The sequence below is a fragment of the Mytilus edulis genome, chromosome 7 (genome assembly GCF_963676685.1).
Source record: "Mytilus edulis chromosome 7, xbMytEdul2.2, whole genome shotgun sequence".
In the NCBI taxonomy this organism is placed as follows: Eukaryota; Metazoa; Mollusca; class Bivalvia; order Mytilida; family Mytilidae; genus Mytilus; species Mytilus edulis.
Window position 1 is genome coordinate 83,632,655 of NC_092350.1, and position 17,466 is coordinate 83,650,120.

General features: G+C 32.8%; 1 protein-coding gene and 1 long non-coding RNA gene across 2 annotated transcripts in view; both read left to right on the forward strand.

Annotated features, from left to right (window-relative positions):
• Positions 1-17,466, forward strand: part of LOC139482701 (uncharacterized) — a 931,021-nt gene that overhangs the window by 328,284 nt on the left and 585,271 nt on the right. The window lies entirely within an intron of this gene.
• LOC139482417 (uncharacterized) lies at positions 981-16,207 on the forward strand. Its single transcript, XM_071266320.1, has 10 exons — positions 981-1,151; positions 1,604-1,756; positions 4,411-5,802; positions 6,453-6,647; positions 8,044-8,232; positions 8,606-8,761; positions 9,030-9,388; positions 12,179-12,269; positions 12,947-13,026; positions 14,421-16,207. The coding sequence occupies exons 2-10, from the start codon at positions 1,612-1,614 to the stop codon at positions 15,633-15,635; spliced, it is 3,822 nt and encodes a 1,273-aa protein (XP_071122421.1). The 5' UTR covers positions 981-1,151; positions 1,604-1,611; the 3' UTR covers positions 15,636-16,207.

Below are 17,466 nucleotides of genomic sequence, written 5' to 3' on the forward strand. Positions count from 1 at the left end.
AACAAATACTGCGCAACACGAACCCCATTATATCTGGGGTGTGATCTCAGATGCCCTTGGTCAACTTATTTGTCATGATCTTTCAGAACCAATTCATCGCATATACGATGTTTTTAATTATTTTGAATATGCATGCAACATTTGCTATACACAATTATATAACCATTCTCGTCTGAATCAAAAAGAAAAGATGTTGTACAAATTTTCTTCTTAATCATTTCACGGCAGAGTCTTTTTGTAAGTATTTCAATCTTTTCTAAATCTTACAGTATCATAAGCAACTACAATTTAATATATATGTCCTTGTACTTCAGCCTCTTTGGTCAAATTTTGAATATTTCTAAATATTTTAAACACTTCAATTTTGGCAAATTGATAGTGATTATAAGGGCATGTCGTCTATAAAAGACTCACTTTTAAAAAATCAGAAAGATACAATCGCCAAATAATATACGAAGTGGCAGAGCATTGAGGACCAAATATTCGTCAAAGTTTTGCCAAATACAGCTATGGTACTTATCTATTCCTGAGGTAGAAAAGCCTAGTAAGTATTTAAAAACTACTCGAGTTTAGATATTCAATTCAATCGTAGTTCTGATTGATCGTAGGACAAGCCGAAAATCCGTTCTTTGGAAAAATCTTCATGAATTTGGGCACTGAACTCCATTAATTTCAAACTATTTTATCGTAACAAAATACCATTATCGAAATATTACCAAATATTATAATTGTCGTCATTACATTTTTTAAACATGCAAACTGTTATCATTAATTTACAGGATAAAACCGTTGATTATTGTCTGATATTTTTTCTGTAAAATTGAAATAAAACTGACCATAATCATTGGTTAAAAGTAGGACAACAATGCAAGTGGGGAACAAATATATACTTTATTTCTTTTTTATCAGCTGATTTGTCAAAAACATGCGGTTTGCCTCGTAAAACTAACATCTTTTACCTGTGTGTATTGGAGCACACCTGCGGTTTTATTAAAAGGGTGATAGAGTAAACGATGTCGAGATTTATTAATTCCTTTTTTAGACAGCAGGTAAACTAAAGAAAAGACGTCAAACATGTGGATAAGGGATCGGAGATCATTTTATATAAATTAAAATGCATGTTTACAAATTAAAAACTTAAAACATAACAGGTAAGTGTGCATCTAATTATCATATTTTATAAAAATGAATTTTTGATCCACAATAGAATACCATAATTTGTTGTTTTCGCTAATACTAGAAAAGAAGACGAAGAAAATTTGATAATTTGATAATTAGATTGTACAGTACTTAGAAAAAAACCAACTAATTTTAATTGTAAATATTTGAAAATAAATATTTAATAGTCAAACTAGTTTATATATGAAAACAAGTTCATAATTGAAAATACTCTTTCCTATGTTTTTTATGTTTTACTACACCAAACTTAAAAATGTAATTCTAAATAAACTATTTTTTGTTCAAATTCTGCTGATTTTGTTTTCCAATTTAGAAGCATGTTGACAAAAGCATTTCTATAAAACAATTTATGTTGAAACCATTTTTTTTTTTAACAAGTCAAACAATATATTATTTCACTTAGCTTTTCATTTTTTATTCGTAGACATTATAATGAATCCAGTCCTGAGTTTTATCATCATTATAGTAAACATCAACATTATTTATGGAATTCCGGATTTTAATCTTTCCCCTTTCGAAATAGACGAGGATTTACTTTTCGCTCTAGGATTCCAAAGATGGCATCGAAACAATCATGGTAAGAATTTACATAGTGATCTAGAGGAAGTGGGTCTTTAATTTTTGTATTCTCTCGAATTTTTTTTTGAATTTTTTGTCATCATTAAATATAACGCCTATTCTGTAAAATTCTTACGAAATTATTTGATTTTTAATTCTGTAATTGTATGATTTCTTTATTTTTACATCTACAGTATACATACTTTTTTGTTACAAATACATGTAATAACTTTTTTTCCTACAGTTGTTCTCCACTATTCTCTATTCCGTTTTGTTTTATTCATATTTCTCAAATATTCATTTTTTGCCGTTATTGAATTTTCTATTCTGTAAGTCGCAACGATTTAAGAAGTCGCTGTAATCAATGGTATATTATAACTACTAGTAATCTTAATGTTCAAGAAAATATTTCTTGATATCAATATGTTTACCCCCATTCCCCTTTTTTTCCTTTAAAAAAACAAAGAAAGGGAACTCTTAGTTCTATCAAAAGTAACAAAAATGTTTATTCTTCAGGGGGTACTTCGTGTCTGTAATCTTTATAATTTTAAGCACATTTTGACTCTATCCTTTATATTTTTGCCGATTATTTTCTTTTCTTTATGTTTTAGTACTCTATTTTTCTCTAATCTTTACTTTTAGACCCTTGATTCTGCACTTTCCCCCTTAAACATTCTCAATTCTTGAAACAACCCTCTCTAATGTTGAAAGATACCCTTTAGTTCGGACAAATTACAAAGCAAAAAATCACATGCACTTAACATCTTTTTTTCTCCCAAATTGAATGAAGTTGAATTCTTGCTCCTTTACGGTGATTGACACATGTAAGTACTCCCTTTTCAAATATGCTGATGATGCATTAGTGACAAATTTCGTTTTATCATTTTTCGTTGTAATTTTGGATAAAATATGAAGATAACAGAAATGCTAGTTTTTGACAGATCATGATATGGCCTGGTGACCAGAGGTCAAACCAAACATTAATTTCAAATGGCAAGCAAACCTTTAAACTCGTAGTAATTTATACCAATGTCGAATTTCAACATGAAATCGACACTTTGTCTTCATCATTGTAAATTACAGACAGGTGTACAGAATTAATAACAGGAGTTTCGTGTTGTGAAATGGTCGCATTTTTTGTTTGTTTTAAAATATGTAATTGTTAAAAAGCGCATTCATCCAGAATTAATGTAAATCGTGAAAATTTTTAACATAGACCAATGGAAACTGTCAAAATGAGAACATTTAGTTGAAATACTAAATTTTAAAGTATTTCTCATATAATTTAAACTATTTTTGTCTATGTATACTATAAATAAATGTCATCTGCCTTCTTAAGTCGTCGTAAGTTTGTGTTTTGGCCCATCGAAAATCCTAGAATATCGACTAGCTTATATTTATATAAATCTTAATACGGAAAAGATTGTAAACAAATAAAATTAACATTTATTATAAGGTTTATGCTAGGATCCTAAGTCCTGTCGATTGAAACTAAATATCATTATTTTATTACAAATAGTTGCATAGTTGGAGGCCACTCGGCTTCATTTTTTTTACATAAATAAGGCCGTTAGTTTTCTCGTTTTTATTGTTTTACATTGTCTTATTGTGGCCTTTTATAGCTGACTATGTGGTATGAGCTTTGCTCATTGTTGAAGGCCGTACGGTGACCTATAATTATTAATGTCTTTGTCATTTTGGTCTTTTGTGGATAGTTGTCTCTTGACAACCATACCACATCTTCTTTTTTATATTTAGAGGCAAGGTCGGGTGTTCAGGGAGTGGGGGTGATAAATCACAGTGAACTACACAACCCTCTTTCTTAAACTTTGTATTTTAATCATTTTCGAATAAATCATCCCTTTCCTAGGACTCCTGATCCGCCTAATGAAACGGATGATTTTATTTGGATTTTTATCCATAGTAAGAGTCATATCAATATATTATGCTAGTAGGTCGAACCTTTGTAGGTATTTTGTTTAGACCATGTTGTACTTGTAGTGTTTGGCCACAAATATGTAGGACACAAAGTCAAAGATATTTTACGAGCGTGTTATTAATTCAAACAAACATGGTCTGCTAGTTCAACTGTCCCTCGCTCTAATCATTAAGAAATCATTTATGTTGAAAGACATATTTATAATGAATTTATCGTTAATGTCAAATTAACCAAAATATGGTAAAACATCACTCTTACATTGTATCGTTGACTTTTATCTATACATAGGGATACAATAGACAAACAATATATTATTAGCATAATTTGTTTATACATTTCTATAGCTATTATAATATCTTGTTAGCAATCGTTTAAGAGGGTACCCAACACTTTGACCAAAATACATTTAGCTCGTTTAAATTCATAAAGTTTTTACAAAATGTTTGCTTTAACCTATTAACAAAAACGTAAAAAATCTTAGAAATTTGAACCACACAATTTACAGGAATAAATTGGTTGTCTTTTAAGCAGTTTGACAGACACTAATTGTAATCGCTGAAAAGCTTGATTTCTCCTCTCTTATGTGATTAAAACGTTCAGCTAATTTTAAAGAGTTAACTCCCTTAGGTGTTCTGTACCCCCTGAAATAGATTTTGAAATTGTAGTTTAAAAGATTCGAGTTTATTGACCAACCTAGGTTTCTTCGATTTTAAAATAGTTCAAATTTTTTGTAGGCCTAAATAATAACTGGTTTCAGAGAAATACTTTTCCAAATCACAACGTTGCAAACATATTAAAACCAAGACAATCCTTAAAAGGTTGGCTTCTGCAGCAGATTGCTAAGTCGAAGATTCAAACATTTAGGACGTCATCTGCCTCGACATCAACGCGGCAGAATGAAGTCTCAACACCATCGCTTCTGAAATTACTTTCTACGCAGACGCAACAGGAAGTGGAACATATAAACTATTCAAATGACGATGATTCGCATAAAAACGTTTACAATAAAAATTCAGATTTAAGCTTTGAAAAATCAAAGGACAATTTGAATGCTGAAATAATAGATCTTCCGGTGAATAAGTTCGATCCTATTCCACAATTCGACTCACATCAAAGTGCTTTAAAGGAACAGTTCGACTCACATCATAGTGCTTTAAAGGAACAGGACAGCTATCCTTCAATAGACAAGAGTAACACTGCTTCACCTTATATTACTACTAGAACACATGCAAGTACCATTTCGGAAACTACTGTTTCAGAATCACCAACTACTAGAAAAACATCTGTTGAATCCAATCTGGATAAAAAAAGACATAAAACAAAAAATGTTGAGAGCAATGTTGCTATGGTGATATCTACGACAACGGCGGTGCCTAGTACTATAACCGTTGTAAAAATGTCACCAGAGCCATCAACGATGGCGCCTCTAAAAGAAGTCCGTAAAAACCTTAGCAATGGGAAAACGCTAGAATCCGGTGGCTTGACTATTTTTGATGAAGAGAAAAATAAAGATACTGTTCAATACTTACAGCCGATGAAAAACACCAAGGAGATATTTCGTAACGACTTAAAACAAATCTTTAAACACTTGACAACAACTCCTGGCTCAAGTATGCTTGACCCACAATACACAATCACCAAAGAATACAAGCCTGCAACTGTCGAATTCAGACCTTTATCTGAAATCTATAAAATTGTTACACCTGCATATAGAGACATTATAAGTAGAAATAGTTCTAAGAATACAATTTCTGTCCGATCAAGACAAAATGGAGAGATCTTTTTAAAAGTGCAAAATGATTCTCCATTCAGTAAACAATCTATAGATAGAACACACGAGGAAAGCAGAATATTGCATGTGCCTTCTGCAACCGCAACAACACAATGGCCTTTTCTAAATGGATTAACAGTGAACTCATTTGATTCTACTTTCAAATCACCCGTTGAAAGTCATGAACCTTTGGTGGCAGCTCCGACAAAATCTACCCCAACTAAAAGATCTTCTGCAGTTGGGGTACCAGTACAGCTACCTGTCATTTCATCAGATATGGTACAAGAAAATTATCTTGCTAATATAGCCATGAATAATGGGAACATTATGGCTTTAGAAAGGATTGCTGCTCAAGGTATGAATTTGTGTATTCTTATTTCGTTTTCTTCTTCCTTGTTGTTTTATTATTTAATCGTGTGTGCCTTAAACTGCATGCCCACGTTATCAAGCTCTAAAATGTAGGAAATGTTCACAATTTTACAACAAAGCATTACGAAAAAAAATACGTTAAGAAGGTCCAAAAACAAAGCTACTAATTTGAAATTTAAAATCATGTCCAGTAGCCAATTTATCAGAAATAGCGAGTTCAGTATTAGCAAAATGAAACAATGCTTTACAATGTATCAATCTATCGAAGGATAAGACACAGCCGTTACGTCCAACCGTACAGTTCGTGTAAAATATTAACTTAAGCATCCGGACGTACAATGCATATTAAATTCAAATATTCAAATACACAATGATTGACCTTCTTTATGAATTCCGACAAAGAAAATAATTATATTTTATAAACTAATTATAGAAGTTTAACAAGACTTTTATAGATTACTTTATGGTATGGTTTTTCTCATTCAAAAGACAGAACGGTTGCCTATAATTACTTACAATTAATCATATAATTTCAACTTTGTAGAATATATCTGTCTCATTGACAATCATACCACATCTTCTTATCTTTATATATCTGTGTTATATAATGCATGGTATTCAATTTGTTCATTTAAGGAGCATGTACTGGTTGTAAAATGGAGAATGGAGCCGGATATAACAGCCACCCGACAGAATGTGATAAATATACTCAGTGTTTGTTCGATAAAGAAGGTTTGGTGACAGCATTCTACAGAGACTGTCCGTGGGGACAATATTGGAACCAGGAAATTCTCTCCTGTCAACCTCCAAAACATGCAATGTGTAAAAATGGTATGTATCTTAAAAACCGTCCTCAAAATATAGCAGAGTTTTAAAAGCTATACTATTTTATACTATTTTAGGGGCCTCGAGGAATAAAAATTTGCATAAATTAAAAAATAACTCCTTATTATTTATTTTGTTTTGTAAAATAATGAATTACAAAAGATAAAATTTTATTAAAACAAATTTGGTGTGTTAGAACCGTTTTTATAGATTAACCTTCAGCAGAAAGGTACAACCAAAAATAATATTAGTCAAGGATGTATATGTATTTATCTTACCTCCTATACATGTCTAGGAATTTGATTGGTTAAAAGCGTCCGCATGAAGACCGTGTATATTTAATATTAGGTCAGTAGGGAGGCGGGGCTTATTTCATAAACGATTAGTAGTGGAGTAACATCCCTTTATATTCCATATTAGGTAGTAAGGAGGCGGGGCTTATTTCATAAACGATTAGTAGTGGAGTAACATCCCTTTATATTCTATATTAGGTAGTAAGGAGGCGGGGCTTATTTCATACACGGTTAGTAGTGGTGTTACGTCCCTTTATAAAAACAAAACGTCACTGAGAAAAAAATCGTAAAGGTTTCGCCGAACGAAGAAATTGATGATTAAGATTGAAATAAATTTATAAAACACATTTAAACCTAACAAGTTGTTTTTGTTGGCATCTGTTTTTGTAAGATCAATGGAAGTAGTTTCTTAATACAAAGAGTATTGAAGACTTGCTTATTTTGATAGATCACTATATATAGTCTAGATTTCACACGCTGAGATAGTCGGTAAGATAAATTCGTTACATAGTGTGCTAGTGACGTAATACGGTATAAATATGCGTCAGTAAATTCCATATGGGGTGAGAGCGTCTTTACTGACCCAATATATACCGTATTAGGTCACTAGCACACTATGAAACTAATAGTATCGTAACACATTGAAGGTGTACGTATTAATGAAAAATGAAGAACGAGAATAGGGTGTAATCATATGCAATAACCCAACGTCACATACAATCAAGATACGACTTAAAGGTCTCCAATGATAGACACATGTTTGTGCAATAGTTCAAACTAACATTAATCACCTACTCCTACTATATAATATTTCCATATTTTAACATTTACATGATTTAAAATAGTTTGAAAGTCATAAATCTTTTTTATTTCTTTTTCATTTAAAACTATTATTCAAATTGTTTGAAAATACATGTACTAGGATGTAGACATTGTCTACTAAGAAAATAAACTTTCCGAAACGTGCATATCCGGGTTTAACTTACTTGGAATTGTGCGTTTTAGCTAAGAAGAAAAACAAAGTTTACGCTGATTCATTAACCAAATCATCATATATCAAATACTTTCCCATGGAATATTTTTAATATTTAGAACTTTTCTGTTTGCAGATCCATGCTTGAATGTCCGGTTTGAAACCTACGCAGCTAAATCATCTTGTAGAGCTTATTGGGAATGTCAAGGTCATTCTGTACCGATGTGTTGTCCTCAAGGTCAAGCTTATCTGTCCAATGTCGGATGTGTTCCAGATACCAGTTGTCATGATGAATGCCAGTCAGATAATGTTTCAACATATTCAGGTAAACCACCAATGTACATTTGTACATGTTTTTACCTCGTCGCATGCCAGGGTGAAAGCCAATTAGACAATGTTCCGAAATATTCAGGTACATAAAATCAAACTTGATCTTACAATACATATGTACTTTAAAACTTTATTGGTAATGGTAAACATAAATTATCACTCTCATCCGATTTTAACTGAACCTGAACAGAAATACAATCAGATTGAATGCTCAGCAAGATATAACCTGGTTTCTATTATTGTAATGAAAATATTGCATACACAAACCTTTGGAATTATTTGGAGAAGTGGAACCGCTACCGTTGATCTGAAATCTAACGATTACTTTTAACAGTTTATTTAAACGCAATGTATATTTGTATTTGTAGGTTGCGATAAGCGTATCCATTCGCGTGATCCCGCCATGTTTGAACAACTGGTACCTGGTCACGGCTGGGTCAAGATGCATTGTGCCGCTGGAACACAGTTCAGTCCTGCAGAATGTTCCTGCTCGTTGACTACGTCCAGTAAATATCTCCCACAAGGTAAATGGATAGTGATTTATTGTTTGTTGTTGTTTTACGTCTCATAAATGATTAGCAGAAAAGTACATTTTAGTTTTAAAGCTCATGCAAAATAATTGTACACATGTAAACTTTTACAGGATACAAAAGATGAACAAAGAATAGTTAATTGCTTCCCCAAAACTGAAATTTATTGAGGGACAACGTCTTTCTTCTTTAACAAATAACCGCAGACTTGCATTACTATAAAAGTATTCTTTGTGATGTATGTTTTCTTGTATCTTTACAGAATGCAAGTCTCTGATGTTTTTAGAGTTTACAGATCACATAAGTGATAGTTCCGGAAATGACGTATTTGTCAAAAATGAAAATGTTCAAGTCAGAGACGGAGTAGCATATTTCAACGGAAGTGCTCGACTGGTAATTCCCCAATTTACAAACGCTGAACTTGGAAATAATTTTGGATTTCGGATTAGATTTAAAGAGACCAAGATATATCCTGGTCATGGTTTCAGGCAGAGTATAATCAACAATGGCGACTGTGGTGATCTTGGGTCTGTTCGATTGACTATAAACGACAACAATGTGGAGTTTGGTCTTGAGACTGATGGTGAAGAAAGACCTAAGGAACTGAGTATACGAAAACCAGTGAGTTTATACAAGACATTATGTACATAGTTGTGTCATAAAGAACACACCTTGCCGACCCAAACGCGTCCATGCAAGTTTGGTATCTTCAAGATTACACAGGACGTTCTAAGTCACTTTGGAAAGGTCTTGATAAGAGTCACGAGCGCGACGCATTTAAAATCTGTACATATCCCAGTAACAACATTTTTTTAATTCTAAAGAGCAATTTTATGTTCAATGATGAAACCATATGAAAAAATAATCATGTTTTATAAAATTTACCGAAAAACCCATTCATTATTCAATTCCAATGTACAGGATAATTTAGTAACCACAACACAGGGCATTTCAAATACGACACATTGACTGGCGTAAGGTTAATTCCATTTAAGTAAGTGTCAAAAAGGAGGACGTGAACTTATGTCATTTTATTTTTCTCCGAAGATGACACTAATTAATGAATCCTGAGTGTGTTGGGGTACTATACTAGAGAGAATTTACAACTTAGAAAATGTCAGATATTTCTATTTGAACACGTTTCATAATTGAATAGTTTAATATGCAGATTAGGGTCAGTAAGTAGGCTAATGAGTAATTAATTTACACTAAAAAAATGTTATTCTACTGACACATTTTTGTAATTTGAATGCCACATTTATTTCTTTCATTGCGAACTCAATTTTGGTCAAGTCATTGAGTCCCGAGAACCTCGGACGAAAACTGCAAACATCAGTTTTATAAACGCATACGCCCGCTTCCAAATTCCCTTTTGCTAAATTAAATACAATGAAAAGGCAGAGTCAAAGAAAGTCAATGCTATTCGTGTAAATTTGCCCAAACATCGATTAAAACATGGATTATTATAAGATCTACACAATAGATTTTGATGTTAAGGATTTTGTAACTCTGCTTAGATAAGTTGCTGCTCAGATACCGAATGCCTCCTCTTAATTTCCATTAATGTGCATAGGATTGAAAACTTTAATTTTTTTTTGGGGGGGGGGGGGTGTGGGGGTGGATATGTGCATGACTTGTGTGATGCTACAGTACGGGTAACAAAAAACAATACAAACAAGTGGTACACAAAGCCTATAGATACTATGAAGCTTCTTTTGTCATGTCAATATAATATAAGAGGGGACCACCTAAAACTAAATGAAAAAAATAAATCTTTCAATTTCTTTAAGCAATACACAAGACAATATTTAATAACGGTTAATTTATAATAACTAATTCTGATTAATAATTTTTTAAGTGTTAGTATATATAACAAAAATTCTTAGTCCTTAATCCCAGGTATATTACATTCACAAGCTAGATAAACTACAGTAAGTCTGTGTCAAAATGCCAAGAAGTCAATTAAAAACAATCATACATTTATAAATCACATTTTAGTTACGTCGATATTTAGTACACAAATTCGTAAAATTGCAGAAAAAATCAGCCAGTTATAAGAACTTTGTTAAATCAAGCTATCTTCAAGATCCATTTTAACTATAATACGAAAACAATGTCATGTTCGCGCTACAATTGTCAAGATGGTAGACATTTATGGTAAAATTTATTGGTTACATGTCGTCCCAACTGTGAAAAATGACAATTAAAGAATACAACGTTTTATTTGTGTTAATGTCAAATAAAGCAAAATCTACTATTACGCGGTCAGTCATCATGGACCTTAACAGCTATGATAAATTTTAAATTCAAAGCAAAATAATATTGTTTATTTTTTTGCATCAGTTTGAATTGCTGTTACACTTCGTTCCTTTGGTTGATAAAGTCTAATTACGTTGAAATTTGAAAGTTTTTTTTAATATATCCCGTTTTTTTTAATTTTACCTATTTGTTTACATATTTTTTTTTACAATGAACATTCTAAATTCAATGTTTGTAAAAAACTCTTAATTTGTAATATAATTAAAACATGAGTGTGCAAAGCAGGATTTGTTGTTAATATCCAGTCACAAATATTACAAAATTTGAATGCGATGATATTATCTAGACAATTGATATCACATTATGAAGACTTGAATAGCTATTTGATATGCATTTTGTTAAATATATTTCCCGTTTGAATGGTTCTACACTAGTAATTTTTTGGGGCCCTTTATACCTTGTTGTTTGGTGTGAGCCAAGGCTCCATACATTGACCTTTAATGGTTTACTTTAATTTATAAATTCTGACTTGCAGAGTTGTCTCATTAGTACTCATACCACATCTTCTTATATCTATAAATATAATATTTCCATTGTTTTTTGTCTTATTTTAATGATTGTTTAATGAATAGATGATATCAACCCTTAGGGAATAAAAGTACATAGCCAATAAAAGTACACACTATAATGTTTGTAAGTTCGACCGTACGTATTTGAATATGTTTCGTATACATGTACGTGTAGTACGTCATTGTTTTCGTTGTCTTACATGTACATGTAGGAAATAAATTACAAACCATATGTCTTCCATTACTGTTGATTCGTTATCATTTGTTGAAAAATAAGTACAAGTAAAAAACGAATTCAAATATTCAACGAATTACACATTTCATAGGTTTTGTATACAGAGATTGGCATAACTACATGTAATAAATCAAATTCGCAAACATTGATTTACCCAAAAATCTTATAATCACAGAAAATATGTGTCCTGGTTATATTTTAGCGATACGAAATGATGGAATTCAATCGCCTATGGGACAAGCACATGTCTATTTTAAGTCTTGTTTAAAAATATAAAGATTGGTATATTACAGTGAGTTGACGCTAATGTGTTTTATTCCTGTTAACACTTTAATTTTTAATTTGTAGTCCGTTGAATGGACAGAAGTGGTGTACTACGTGACTGACAATAAATTGAATGGATGGGTCAATGGAGAGGCAGGCTCAGTTACAGCTTCAGGTAAAATACTTTATTTTAAATGTTGGTACTGGATACCGAAGGAGGGTAATCACCTACAAGTCGAGGACAAACCGAGAACATCAAAAAAGAATAAGTGCGAAGCATTACACAATGATTTAAAACTACCCAATATAAGAGATACCGAAGGGTACCGAATGGAGTTAAATTAAGTTGAAAAAACCCAGAGAAAACCACTAGTGATATAGGAGAATTATTACAAGAATGATTTAAAACTACCCAGTAAAAGAGTTACCGAAGGGTAACGAATGGAGTTAAATTAAGTCGAAAAAAACCCAAAGAAAACCACTAGTGATAAGGAGAATTATTACAAGAATGATTTAAAACTACCCAATATAAGAGATACCAAGGGTACCGAATGGAGTTAAATAATTAAGTCGAAAAAACCCAAAGAAAACCACTAGTGATAAGGAGAATTATTACACTTGTAATGATTTAAAACTACCCCCCTCAAAAAAAACAAAAAAAAAAACAAGAAAAAATCGATTTACAGAAGCACAGCAAATGAATTAAATATAGGTTGACATTCATTTTAGAGGCAAGAAAAAATGAACTTTAACAAACTAATTGAATGGTAAGAAAGTGTTGATAGTGAGCTAACGAGTGAGCTTATATATTTGTTATCGAAAGTATATAATAATTAATTTTAATATTTCTAGGTCAGATTGAGAAGAGAAAATGCGCACTTCAAATAGGTCATGGTGAAGGATTCAGTAACTTTGTCGGTTTCATAGATGAGGTATTTATTTGTCAATAATTACATTACAAAAAAGGACTATTTAATAAATGACACAGCTATTAACAACTACATGTCAGCGTACGGCTTTCAACAATGAGGCCAAATAAAAAAGTATGTGTGGTTCCAGTTACATCTGAAAAAAGTTAGGGTAGGTAGGTAGGGATTTTTTTTTTATTTTATGTTTTTTTTTTTACATTGAGTCTATGGGAGCAATATGGATTTTAACAGTGCTTAATGAAAAATGACAATAAAATATTTAGGGTAGGCTATTTTTAAGCCGAAAAAGTAGGGACGGTAGGGTTACTCGAACCACACATATATTTTTATTTGGCCTGTGCAAAGTCCATACCGCATAGTAAGCTATGAAATGCCCCGAAACGACAAATCAAAAAAAATCAAACGAGGAAACTAACGGCCTAAATTATATACAAAAACTTGAGCGAAACATATCAACAAACGACAACCACTGAATTACAGGCTCTTAACTAAGGACAGGCACATACATACAGAATCTGGTGGAGTTAAACGTGCTGGTGGGATCGCAACCCTCCCCCTAACCTGAGACAGTGATGTAACAGTAAAACATAATAACGGAACTATCATTCCAAATCAGTCGAAAAAGACTTTACTCATCAGATGGAAACAAATCCATCTAAGGAAACAGAGTGGACGTGACCTAGTACTTGTTTATACCAACAACAAAAAGACACTAAGTACTGTTTTGAAAGTACTCGCAGTTAATGACAGCTAGTTCAAAGTTTTGCACCAAGAGTTAAACCGGGTTAGACACTGGTTTAGACACAAATGTGACATTGTATCGTTTTTTAACAAATGGCTTTGCTTATAATGTAAAAACAATTTAAAAGATATAGATTAGAATGAAAAACAACAATTGACAAAAATGTCTGGATTTTTTTTCTTCGAATCTTCAACTTTGTAGCTTTTTAAATCTATTATGTATACTAGTATATAGCACGTAGTTATGTTATTGTTGTGCTCCTTTTTTTCTCTATTTAGTATATTTTGGCGCATGTTTCGTAAGTATTTGACCATTCTTCTCAATTCTGTAACCCCACCTTTCTGACAACAGTCCTCATAGAATCACACTGTGTGTGTGTGTGTGTGTGTGTGGAGCTATTATACATAGCCAAGAACCTGAAATTATGTGAATGAATAAAACATTTACATTTCTATCAAAGATGTGTAATACACAACTTCAACGTTGTTCGGTCCTTATATATATCCTCTGATTTCAAATATTCGGTTTTGGGCGTTACTGCATGTGAAGGTCAATCCAGAAAATCGTTTCAAACACATGAATGGTGTGTATCATTTATTTTCATTTTTTAAGCCTGTCAATTCCCTTTATGTTAATCTCGATTTTTATATTTCAGGTGGAATTTTTTAGATGTGATTCGGGTGACTGGAAACGTTATTCATCCGTGAATCCTATATTACCGATCTCCACACCAACTAAATCGATTACAAGTTCTACAACAAAGAGCCCTATAACCTCCACGAAAAGGTCAACCGAAAAAAGTACCATGTCAAACAATGGAATTTTTGTTACCATACCAACAGAACCAGCTACCATACCAACAGAACCAGCTACCATTCCACAGACAACAAGATATTGGATAGACAAAACTCTTCCTCCAATTGATTTTCAAACGCTTCCTACATTTACAATACCTCCGACAACAGAACCACCTACTGTATGGTTGCGTCCCATAACAACAACACCGTTCAACCAAGCAACTACAACACACTACAGGGAACTAACTACCACAAAGGTTCGTTCTACGACAACATCACCGTGGGAATGGAGAACAATGCCACCTATAATACCAGTTACTTGGCAATATCCAGTTACCTCCACAACACCAACAACGCCATATGTAAGCTCTACGGCAACACTAACTATTCCGTCAACCACCGTTGTTGGAACTACACCAGCCACAACAAGTCTGAGCACGCCATCAACTACGACATACACTAGCAAGACTACTACACAAACGACTCCATCAACACCAACTAGTAAAACGACTTCTGTTACAACTCGGTATTCATCATCAACTGAGGTACATGCTTGTACAACTACAGCACAAACTGTTCCGTCAACTGCTACCACCCAAACAACTACTGCTTCTACATCTACGAGCACACCAACGGCTACCTCATATGTTGACACTTCGACAACGCAAAATACTCAATCAACAACTTCATTTACAACAACTATACGCACACCTTCAACTACCTCATATGTTGACACGACAACAACACCTACTACTCCTTCAACTACCACAAGTGAAATAACTACAGTGACAACAGCATCGAGTACACCTTCAACTACCTCATATGTTGACACGACAACAACATCTACTACTCCTTCAACTACCACGTCATCACGTACGACAACAGAAACAACACCATCTAGTACGACAACAGAAACAACGCCATCTAGTACGACAACAGAAACAACATCTGCTCCAATCAAAAATACAACATTATTAACAACAACTATTGAATCAACAACTGTGCCGACCACGACATTTAGAAAAACAACTTTGACATTACCCACAAGAGGGGCCGCCCCTGATCCAGCATGATGAAAATAATATCATTTGTTTCATTGTTTAAGTCTCATTCACGATGAATTCCTAAGGGATGCATTTTAAAGCTAGAGAAATGCATTTCACCGTTCACCGTATACAGTGACAAACTTGTAGCTATATTATCCATGTGTTAGTGAGATAATGAAAGGCACATATCCAAAAACTACGGAGTAGTGAAATTAGAAATCCATCAAAACATTTTGTGTACAGATTATTTACCTTATAAATGATTTGTTAATACGAAGTGCGATTCTTGAAATTGTTCAGCTTTTAAACAATACACCTTTTGTTTTCGTACTAACATGTTATCAAAGTTAGACTGGATTCCGGTTGCAAAGACAACTGGCTGTCCTTACTTTTGAAAAAAGGGTTACCAGTTTATTGAAAAATAGTGTTGACATCCCTGTGAAAGGTGGCATTGCTGCCAAGACTGCTATATAGTGCTGACATATTGATATTCGACTCGAGTTGTAAATATGTGTTTTATTTATTCTGTATTTTGTGGTTACTATGTATCATAGTTCCTTTTTTATAATTGCAACATAAAACAGAATGTTATTATAGTAGACTATTTATATAATTGTCATTTTTTTTCGAAGAACACAAAGGAAAATGTATTTACTAAAAACATATGCGTATGCGGTATGTAGGAAACGTCAAATCGAAAAAATAATGAAAACTTGTGAGGTTTTTGACTGGCCACATATGGAGCAGGATCTGCTTACCCTTCCGGTGCACCAGATATCATCCCCAGTTTTTTATGAGTTTCGTATTGCTCAGTCTTCGGTTTTCTGTGTTGTGTTTTGTATACTGCTGTTTATTAAAAAAAATGACATGATTACCAATCATTCAACTCTCCACAAGAGACCACCAAATGAGACCGTAACAAACAGCTATAATATATCATCGTACAGCCTTCAACAATGAGTAAGGCCCATACCGCATAGTCAGCTATAAAAGGCCCTGGAATCACATAATGTAAAACAATTCAAACGAGAAAATGAACGGCCCAATTAATGTACAAAAAATTAACTATTGGCTATTTTTAAGCCATTACGTTGTCCGTCTATTTTCGATTGAATAGTTTGAATGTTCGTTTAGTATTTTTCGCCTTTATTTTTGTAATTGTATACCGTGAGTCCAAGAAAATTGTAAACAAATTCTTATTGCTGTGCTGGTGACCAATTGGTGACTTTTGGCTTTTTTTCTGTCCATGACCGGATTGTTGTCTCTTTGGCAAATTCTCTATTTCCATTCTAAATTTTATCAAGTTGAACATGAAAACCAAAGCTGTTAGTAGAATTTATTTGATGTAAATGAAGAACATGTATACTGTGAAAATAAACCGATACATGTGTCAAATGAAGCACCCCTACAGTGACAATAACAGAACTGATCAGTATTCGACAGTAAGCACGTACTGCATAAAGAAAGATCAAGTTGAACATGAAAACCAAAGCTGTTAGTAGGAGTTAATACTAATTTTTCTATTCAATGTCGAACATATATTGAAAATGAAAAATGAAATTTGTGTAAAAATATGAATGCTCTTTATCATTCTTACTGCACCAAATGCGCATTTCGACGATTACGTGTGTGTCAAGTCCAAAATATTTTCAAAGTTAAAATCATATTAAGTGCCAATCTGTCTCAAACTCAGGCAGTGGTGAAAACATGGCTATAAAAAAAACACGCAAATTTATATTAACATAATTACAATGTATGTTCAAAATTTATAATGATGTACGGATGTAGCATTAGTTTCCCTTTCCTGTTCTGGCAACTCAAGTTATAATTAATTTTGTTTGAAATGCACCAAAAAAAA

What these genes read in the sequence shown, in the direction of transcription:
- LOC139482417 (XM_071266320.1), top strand. Translation starts at nt 1,612, where the DNA reads ATGAATCCAGTCCTGAGTTTTATCATCATTATAGTAAACATCAACATT. An exon ending in ACATGCAATGTGTAAAAATG is followed by an intron (nt 6,648 to 8,043) that starts GTATGTATCTTA and finishes TTCTGTTTGCAG; the next exon opens with ATCCATGCTTGAATGTCCGG. An exon ending in AGGCTCAGTTACAGCTTCAG is followed by an intron (nt 12,270 to 12,946) that starts GTAAAATACTTT and finishes TAATATTTCTAG; the next exon opens with GTCAGATTGAGAAGAGAAAA.